The following is a 10,614-nucleotide window of genomic DNA, read 5'->3' on the forward strand; positions in this document are numbered from 1 at the left end:
GCAGTCTTCAGCACGTGCCTCCTAATCTAAAAATACAGATAACATACAGCAGCTGCCTGCTGCTGCTAATGAATTCAACCACTCTAATTATGGCCTTCTTCCAACAAATGGTAATTGGTATGCTAGCACATCCTTGGATCTTTGTCGCAACGCATGATTATTTTAAAAAAGCGTATCTGGGATTGCAGGAAGCAAATAAGTTATTTAAAGATAATGGGAACAAAGGCAGACTCTGGCGGCGGTAGTAGATAGATTTTATTTTCAAATACCACTTCAGCATATCACAATAAAATATTGAATCACATGAATATTTCACACTAAAACACTATAGCATACAAAATGCATTAAGCAGTCCTGCCTTTATTCCCCTGCTGAGAAAATGTAGTATTTTCTCCAAGTTCTGCCTCGCCTCACTCTTTTTGCTCACAATCTATTGGCCATACTGACTCTCTGTCTAACACTCAGCCAATGGGAACTCATGTGTCAGAACGGCAGCTTGTGATTGGTCGACTGTAGGCAAACAGAGACAGCTACACAGCTTCCCTGTCCTCCATATTTCCTTCCCCAAGTATCTGTTAATAAGGCAGATGGAGCATCATCACTGCATCTACATCTATGTTAATCTGCACTTCACCATATGAACATGCAGTCGAGGTGTGAGCGTGTGTTGTCCGGGTGTATGTACATGTGTTTCCAGGTGTGTGTGTGTGTGTGTGTATTTATCTGTTTCCAGGTGTGAGGGAGAGTACAGCTGTGTTTGCGTGCGCCGGTATCTGTGTGTGCATGAGCAGAAGACGGTATTCTTGACACAGACAGTTACAAATAACTAAGCTGAGCCAGCAGTTGCCATGGTGATAATAGATCACGCTTCACATGACCCAAAATCCTGCCAATCCCAAGAGAGGACGGAGAAACCACTCAACAGCGAGGCAGGAAGTTGTCCATGTCGTGTGCATCTCCTCTTTCTCTCAGTGAGTGTGTGTGTCTCTAGAAGGCAGGAGCCAAGGGTCTCTGCTGTGTGAGTTTCTGGGGGTCCAGGGTTTCGGTGAAGGGCGGGGCTTGATAGGGATTTGTGGTCACTATGGTAGCACCATTGGCGATGGGGTATGGTGTAGCTCGAGTGTTACTAGGGGCGGGATCCAGGTGTTGCCAGGTGAATAAGTTTGAGCTACTGCCGGTTAAGAAGCGTCTCAGCGCACTCAGCGTCAGCACCGCCTGTTAGTAACACACACACACAGACACTGTTAATCTCACGCTGATTAACAGCACATAGTTAGAAAAGCCTGCAGATGTGCACAGTTCGGTTAAAAATGCAGTGTGATAGTGTTTAGAGAAATAACAGCACAATGTGACAATACAAAGACATCGACCTGAAGGGCTGAAAATGAAGTCAACATTAAAGTGCCAAAAAAACTGCAGTTCCTTGATTGGCCACTTGAGGCTTGCTCCAAGAGTGAGTCAGTTCTCATAGAGTCCCGTGTTAAAATGTCCAATTTTACATCAAAACTGAACATGTTTACAGCCTGCTGTGAGAAAAAGGTTTTAGCTTGTGCAGCATTAATCTTTTCTATGGTTAAAGGCTAATTTAAACCATGGAGTCCTACTCTTAAAAAAGCCATAGATTTTACTGTGAAGCTACATTTAAGAAATAAAGTTTAAAGTTTTTAAAGCATGTGTAGCGCCATCTTGTGCCGCTACAGAACGTGACATGACTGGGTTGGTTGGTTGGTTGCCGCCAACTAAGGGGGTCACTTTTGTAATGCCCCTGGCAACCAACCAACCAGAAGTCACCTTCTGTGCTGGCACAAGATGGCGCTACACATGCTCTAAAAACATTAACTTTACACTCTTAATTTCTTAAACCCAGCTTCACAGACAGGGTTATTAAATATATGACAGTTTTTAGAGCAGAGCTCCATGGTGTAAATTAGCCTTTTTATATGTACTGTTTCATGTTCACTCTAATTACAGTAGTGTTAGACAGGGTGGAAAGGGTTAATCAAGTTCTCACATCCAGCGAGGTGCTATACTGGACAAATAAGTGATTGTCACTAACAAAATGGAAACATCCATCTATCCATCCATCCATCCATCCATCCATCCATCTATCCATCCATCCATCCATCCATCCATCCATCCATCCATCCACTTCCTCTCATCCAGTTGAGAGTTGCAGTGGGGCCAGAGCGGATCCCAGCTGTCATAGGAATGTCATGAAAAATATTTGCTATCATAAGAACAATTTAAAGCACTGAAATCATTCCTTGCTATATTATACGCTACTGTGCATTTGATAAAGCCTCAAAGTCAAGGATCTGTGTCTTAAGCTATACACTAGACTGCATCATCATCTCACACAGACCCTCTGTGGTTCAACACAAGGCTATATGCTGATTTAACTGCTTTTAAACACACATTTTCTGTTTAAAAATATGACATCTTGAAGCCCAAACAACTACAAGGTGTCACTTCCTAATCATGTTTAACGAGTAAAGCCCTCCAGAGAGTAGCTCCAGCCAAAAGACGACTGTACCTTTGACATAAATATTTGCTACCTGCTACTAACTCTCTCCAGGGGAATAACTGAGTTATTCTCAGCTTGCCTGTTAAAAAAAGGACTTTACAGACTAAAAAAAGTGAAACCAATATTTTAGAACATACTGTACTTCCTTGACATGATTACAGCTTATCTGCTGACAGTGAGATGAATTGGTTTGGGGTTAAGCTAGTTTTAACAGGGTCTATTGAGTCATCGGAGGATAATGAATGAGCCGACGCTCACTTGAAAAATATTCTAGCAGTGCAGTTCTCATCACTGAGATGCTTTTTCAGCAAAGTCACACACTTACACACACGGTTAAACAAGCACTGACGCCTGGAAGCTGCCCGGGTCAACCGAGTGTGTGAGAGTGTTAAACTTGAGAGAGGGCTGGGGGGGTCGTGGGCAGCAGCTGCTTGACCTCCATGAAGGAAATGCTCTTAAATGTGTTCATGGTCAGCAGACACTGATAACCCTGAAAACACACACACACACACACGCAGGTGATCAGATATCAGCTGACGATGAGAACGGCCGCAGACTCACAGACGTGCAGAACACAATAAGGCATCGTGAATCAGCAGGTATGAACATACACACCCAGGTGAGGACGGAAAAGAAGCAGAACGCGATGGTGGCTCTGGCGGCGTCGGACCCCTGTGCCAACGGCAGTTCGTTCGGAGAGGTCGCCTGCCACTGGTTGGCCAGAAAACAGAAGCCAACAAACCACAGGAAGCAGGCCAGACCTTTGAGGAGGGAAAAACAGGCCTTTAAGATCCAGGGTCACTTCATAATTACAACACTTTTCCTTCTCAGTTCTACTTTTTACAGGGAAAAAAAGAGACTCCATCCTTTTCCAGAACCAGAAAATCCTAACTTTGTCTCTTTTATATGTTAAAGAGAGATTTGTTTTCTTAAATTTAATTTTATTCCTTGGATTTTCTCATCTTCTTTGCGTCAGATACAGATTAAACACAGAGAACATCATTTCAGTCGCTGAATTAATGACTGCAGTTCTGCGGGGTTATGTTTGGTACAGCACTGCTCACAGTAAACAGGATATCTGCTTAACAGTTTTAGTTGAGGATTATTAGCGTGCTGACATTTGCTAATGGGAAAAGGGAAAAGCATTCATCTTTGGTTTTCATGAACCAGTGTACTGCATAGACTGAAACTGTGTACTAATGAATCACCAGCTATTAAAATTTATCCTCAGGGGAGCCTGAATATGTGTTAAATTTAAGGGTTACCGGCTGTTTCACTTAAAACCACCAATGTGAACTTCATGCTTCGCAAGTCACCAAAATGGTTAACATGTTTCCTTTAAAAAACCCTGCATCCACTCATGAAAACTGTAAGTTTCCATTTTATACTATAGCCTCTGATCTACATGAACTAAAGTCAATGGCTGTCTGAAGTCTAGAACACATGGACGCACAAATTCTGAGTCAAATACTTCAAATACTTATGGACCTAGCTCTGCATCACATTACTGTATTTGTTCAGCAGCAGCCTGTGACATTTGTGTACCAGAAAAGACGAGATCCAGCAGGACCGCACGTTTCCTGTCCCTGACGCTGCTGATGCTGGGAAAGTAAGCATCCAGGATGAGAAAAAAGACGCTGCCGAGGAAACAGGCCACACCCACGGTGACCCCGAAGTTACAGGCATCGGCGTTGTTGTTGAAGACGCAGAGCAAACGCTCGCTGCCAATGTTGATGTAGCCCTCGTTCACAATGCAGCTGAACACCACGATGGAGAAAACCTGCAGGGAGAGGCACGTTGGCCGCTTTATTATGTGACATGCAGAAGAGAATTAACTCACACTGGTGTACCAACGCCGTTCATTCCTGTGGTTGAGAGCCCAGAAAAGCTTGAGACACAACATTGTTCTTCCCCTCCACAGTTAGGTAAGACTTTAAGGGTTATTTCAGAGTTATTTAAGCAGTTTTTCCCACTTACTTACATTTCATCAGGTTTGATAAAGCTGACACTACGACATTATTAAATAATTTTTGCTGAGATTTTACTATTTCAATTTCCATTTCTAGGAAAAGGTGAAAAGTACTGCTCCTTTCTGATCTCTAATTTTCTGGTTACTTCTTTGGCAACACGCCCTGACACAAAAGGAAACACAGAAATGATGTGTCGATTATACCAAGTAATAAGAATGAGATTCATTTCAAGTTTGGCTTCTCAAATGAATAATAATTTTGCTTTTATTTATTTGAAAACCGCAAATTGAATCCGTTGTCACAGAGAGATTAAATAGTGGTATTAGATAAAAATGCAACCTTGTTTAAGAACTCAGTAGCCAAATATTAGGAGCCACCTTAAAATCATTTTCAATTAGGCAGAGACAGATTCATGAATGATATTTACTGGTTCCAACTACACAACTGTAAATAACTGGTTTTCTGTTTTGTGTGATTGTAATTGGTTTAATGTGTTGCTTCATTAAATGGGTGCTAATTAGACAGGTTGAAGAAAATAATGGATGGATGGATAGAGGGTGGATGTTTGGAAAATAAACACTGCCAAGCTGCCATGTGATGTTGAACTGAAATATGAACGACACAAACACAGGGAAGGATGACTGATGTGCTTTGTTAACTGGCTCTTCTTCTTTTACTGTACTGTAGCCCACTGCTTCTGGTTCCTCCTGTGCTCATGAAATGCTGTATGGTGACTCACAGCAACACAGTACAGAGAAAACAGACGTGCTACGTTCTGGTTGGGAGGCATTTTACCCCTGAGCGTTCACATTAGCCCTATCTAGACACAAAGGGGCAGCCCATAGCCTTCTGTGCCAGAAGCTGAAATGATGTGAGACTCCCATTTGTAAAAGCTGCAATTCAAAGACACCCACCCTCTTGCAAAATAATAGCACACTGATTTTAAATGCAGACCTGAGTGGATAAAAGACACTGGGAGGTGAGAGCAAGGCGGAGAGACCCAGACAATCTGAGTGGGACAGAGACAGAGAGGGGGGCTTGCAGGTAGGCCCATCCATTGATTAAGCTACCCACACAGTGCAGAAGGAGGCTTACCCACGAAAGCAGTCTGAGGATGGTGCGGGGATGCGTGAAGAAGGCAACCGGATCGAAAGCGACGCTTCCGGCCTTCCCGGCGCCGTACGCGCCCGCTGGTTGCATCCCGCCGGATTTCTGGTGCCTGACTCCCGCTGAGAGAACGAGACAAGTCGGTGTGAGCTGCGCGGAGCGGCGGCGTCCTCCTCCAGCCTCCGTGTGAAGTCACACCGCGTCACCGAGAGCGCATCACGGGCTGCAGCAAAAATAACTCTCACCGTGACTTCAGTTTAACACCGAAATACCTCGTAGTTTCCAGATGTCAGTTTTGTTTACCTAGAATATGATATTCTAACTTAAATATATTCATGTAATTAATTTATGGCTCAAATATGTCAATATTATCGTTAACTGTCGTCTCGGCGCAAACGTAATTGTACCAACATGTTTACCTTGTTAAAAAACAAACAACCCCCCCCCCCCCCCCCCCAAACGTATCTGATCAAAGATGTTGTAAATCAAATATAAATACATCAACAAATTAAATACTAGCCGCAAAAAAACAAACAAAAAAAAAAAAAAAAAAAAAAAAAAAACACTGTACACCTGCGGAAACAGCGACACGGAACTGAGACCATTAATAAATGGACTCTGAGTATTTGTTTGCTCCTCCTACACCATCAGGAGCTGAACAACCAGAGTTGGCGCACAGGTACCAATGAGCATTTATGCACCGGTAGTAAAGCATCCTGTCGTATAAATTTCAGGACAATACAACTGGCAACGCCTTAATTTTTCAGCTTGACGATGATCCCAAACACACTGCAGTAAAAGCATACCTGGGTAGAAAAAACACTGCCTAAGAGAGTTCAGACTGTGCTGAAGAATAAGGGAGATCCTACCAAATATTGACTTTCAAGCATGGAAATGTTCCATCCTCTTGTTTCTGGTTACAGTGGCAAAATTATTTAGTATGGTTTTTCCCTTCCTTTTTTTTCCCCTTTGAAAACATCTTCCCTGTGCACTTTAATTTTTTCTTCTGCACCATAAATATGTACAAATAAATTGACCATTTTCATAGCTTTCAACAAATGTGACCGATCTCCAGAAGGAGTGAGAAAAAAAAACTGTTCTCTGCAACAGATATATTTTTTTGAGTTCAATTTATTTACATTACATAACAATTTAAAATAGGGTTAGATGGCCCGGTAGTGCTCTGGAGTCAGACTTGGCTTGTCCAGCCTAGATGCACACACTGCCATCACCTTGCGGAAGGTACACAAGTGCCTTATCTCTCATCCCGGTCCTCCTCTTCCTCCTCCTCCTCCTCTTCTTTTTCGTCTTCACTGGATCAGGAGGCCCATCGGTTTCATCAACATGATGGGGCTCCTGCTTTAATGACACGGCTCCGTCCCTGTGGAAAAGGATGGAGGACGGGTCCTTCACCTGACTAACTGTCCTGTGTGATGGACAGGGCACATTGAGCCCACTGCAGCACTGGTTGATAGTCTGCGTGTAGGTTGTCACAGCATACTCCAGAGACATTTCCCTAGGCTCCATCAGGTTCCGGGTATTGTCATTTTCAGTGGGGGCTTCCAGGGGCTCTAATAAGTCCGTGGAAGTATAGCTTTCAGTGTGGGATTCCTGGGGCTCCACTAGGTCCATGGAAGCGTCACTTTCAGTGTGGGCTTCCTGGGGCTCCACTAGGTCCATGGAAGTGTCACTCTCAGTGGGAGCTTCCAGGGGCTCCACCAGGTCTGTGGAATCATGGCTTTCAGTGTGGGCTTCCAGGGACTCCACCAGGTCCCGGGAAGTTTCACTCTCAGTGGGGGCTTCCAGGGGCTCCACTAGGTCCATGGAAGTGTCACTCTCAGTGGGGGCTTCCTGGGGCTCCACTAGGTCCATGGAAGTGTCACTCTCAGTGGGAGCTTCCAGGGGCTCCACCAGGTGTGTGGAAGCATAGCTTTCAGTGGGAGCTTCCAGGGGCTCCACCAGGTTTGTGGAAGCATAGCTTTCAGTGAGGGCTTCCAGGGACTCCACCAGGTCCCGGGAAGTTTCACTCTCAGTGGGGGCTTCCAGGGGCTCCACTAGGTCCATGGAAGTGTCACTCTCAGTGGGGGCTTCCTGGGGCTCTGACAGGTCCCGTAAACCCTTGCGGTCTGTGGAGGCGATTACCTGTGGGTTGCTGTCCTCTTCGCCTCTGTTGGTGGATCTGGCCACAACATATAGCCCATTCTTTACTGAGCAGGCTCCCTGCCCTTTAATAATGTATACCTCTAGGCCCAGAGTTGGATATATTTTCGGTGGTAACTCAAGGGCATTTCTGTGAATCACAGAGGGGGCCTCTTCTGCGCTCTTCTGAAATTCGCTCAGTTGCTCCAAGCCTGCTAACTCATTTCTGAGTTTTGCAAACCTGCCAGCTGTGGAGCATAACTCCACTCTGGCTGCATGGTAGTTGGAGGCTGGAGGTATGTCGTATGGCATACGTCTAGTGTGGTCGTTTCCCAGGGTTGATCGGATGGCATGTCTCACCATCGAAGAAATACCATTCCAAATCAAAGAAATCGCCATTTTTTTGCAGATAAATTGAGTTGACACTTTCAAATATTGATTGCTCAGTGACTGGTCTCTCTTACAGATTTTGAAACTTAAATGTAAAACATTCCAGAATCTCAAACATCAAAGTCTGTGTGACCTTACAGATCTTACCAGATACATGTAACCACAGAACATTGGTAACATTCTTGTTACTATGGCAACACCACTCCCTTTAGAAGCTGCTGAGCTTCTCAGTTTTATACTGTAATGAAGCTTTTATAAGCACAAAAGGTCTGTCATATGAAAAGTTTGGACACACCTTCTAATTTAATGGTCTTTTGTTATTTAAAAATTGTCTGCATTGTAGATTAATACTAAAGTCATCCAAACTCTGAAGAAGTACATATGGAATTATTTAGTGAACAAAAAGTATTAAACAAACCAAAATAGGTTTTAGATTTTAGATTCTTCAAAGTAGCCACCTTTTTCTTAGATGATAGCTTTGCACATTTGACTGGTACTGTGTGTGTGTGTGTGTGTGTGTGTGTGTGTGTGTGTGTGTGTGTGTGTGTGTGTGTGTGTGTGCGTGTGCGCGCGTTAACTATCCCAGCATCCACCTCAGTTCCTGTCTCATCACAAACCCCGAAGCCTTTGCCCACAAGTGGGATGGAGAACTTTGCGAAAGTTTAGGGGGCAAGAAATAAAATGATGTTTCTTCTGTGTGTCGAGGACATACAGGTGGCAGTGAAGGTCACAGATGGCATTCAGTGCTGAGATTTGCAGGAATATTATTTTATTTGCAGTAGTGTGTCATTGTATAAGTTCTCCTGAAATAAACAAATTTAAATGTACTTGTATCTTCATACACTCACTCAGTGTGCTTTAGACTACAAGCCACATTTAACCATAGATCCATTTATTCTATACACATTAAAAACTTCTTCTACTTCATATCCATGGCCAATTTTTTAATTACCAGTTGACCTAATATACATGTGGAAGTCAGAGGCAATGGGGAGAAATCCATGCAGTCACAGAGAGAACACACAAACTGCACACAAAAGCATCAGTGGAAGCTACTGTAAGGCTAGAAGGTTGCAGCACCAAACACAGTAGATCTGTCACTGATTTGTAGATATGTTGCAAAAGGCAGTAATGAGTTGAATATTAAGCTAAAGTGGAAGGCCCTGAATTTACCGAAGCTGGTGTCTGCACTCAGCAGGACGCTGACACACAAACTGTTTTTACCAAAGCAAAACAAACAGTCTGAGGCTTTAGCAAAGAAGATGTTTTAACGCGGTGATAAAGAAATCAGGAAAGATATGAAACTGTAAAGATGTTTTGTCAGAAATGTGTCAAACAAGTACCCGAACAAGTATTAACTGTGACCACTGTTAGGAAATGCAGCAGCCTTTCATTAAGCCATTAAGTCAATTTTCAGAGGTTAGGAATGTATATACTCAAACTACATCAATGCTCTGATTCCCATCAGTGTGACGGCTGCTGCTTCTACAGCTCATATTGTGGTTTATTGTCCTCTCAGACCAGCAGGTGGAGGTGAAGGTGGAGGAAGGCTCAGAGTATGTCATCCTGTCCTGCAAAACAAAACCTGACCCACCCGAGGCCACCACAGTGGAGTGGACTCGCTCTGACCGAGAACTCATGATGGTCCACGTGTATTCAAACACAAGCGACCACCTTAAGAAGCAGGATGATCTTTACTGTGGCCGCACAAAGATGAATGAAGACCTGCTGAGAACTGGAGACCTCAGGCTGACCCCGAAACACCTGAATGACAGTGACACAAACACCTACACCTGAAGCATCTACAATAGTGACAGAATCATGCTGATGAAGAAACAAGCGGTGCTGAAAGTCAGAGTGTTGTAGATACAGGTCAGAGGTCAGATTCATTGTGAAGGTGGGCTCTAAGCCCATCCCTCCCTTCATACATTGTACAATGTGAGCCTGTCTAGCAGTGAAAACACAGGCCGAGAATTTTGTTGGGCTTCATCTATGGTCGGTCATATCCGAGTCCCCATAACTGGAACATGCTTTGCAACTCATCTTAACATCCAGTCAGAGTGCTTACTGCCCTGGGAACACTTCCATTTATTTGGCAGTAAATTAAAAATATCAAACATACCCAAGAACAGTACGCAGGAAGTGGAGAAAATTTTGGTTTGATATTTTCAGAACACAGTGCTCAGAGAGTGATGGAGGTCAACAGACAATATTTAGAAGTTGGGCTGATTCTAAATCAACTTGTTTTGTTCTTTTTTTCTGTGGATGCTCACACACTGTACGGGGACCTACTCTACCATTGCAATGGTTGGGCGAACTAGCATTTTTAGTTGATCTTACTGATCATCTTAACTCACTGAACAAGCGCCTACAAGGCAGGGGTCTTCAACTCCAGGCCTCGAGAGCCGGTGTTCTGCAGGTTTTAGATGTGTCTCTGCTTCAACACCCCTGAGATGATGTTGTTATTTTTACACAGGCAAAGAC

General features: G+C 43.8%; 1 protein-coding gene across 1 annotated transcript; it reads right to left on the bottom strand.

The window, feature by feature from the left end:
* Nucleotides 1-92: 92 nt before the first annotated feature.
* On the bottom strand, nucleotides 93-5,782 carry LOC115784459 (synaptogyrin-3-like). The gene is made up of 4 exons (XM_030735682.1): nucleotides 5,590-5,782; nucleotides 4,070-4,304; nucleotides 3,140-3,285; nucleotides 93-1,215 (listed from the first exon to the last, which is right to left on the bottom strand). Exons 1-4 carry the CDS (start codon nucleotides 5,692-5,694, stop codon nucleotides 988-990), a joined length of 714 nt encoding a protein of 237 aa, XP_030591542.1. The 5' UTR covers nucleotides 5,695-5,782; the 3' UTR covers nucleotides 93-987.
* Between the last annotated feature and the right edge of the window lie 4,832 nt (nucleotides 5,783-10,614).

This window comes from Archocentrus centrarchus, chromosome 1 (genome assembly GCF_007364275.1).
Source record: "Archocentrus centrarchus isolate MPI-CPG fArcCen1 chromosome 1, fArcCen1, whole genome shotgun sequence".
NCBI lineage: Eukaryota > Metazoa > Chordata > Actinopteri > Cichliformes > Cichlidae > Archocentrus > Archocentrus centrarchus.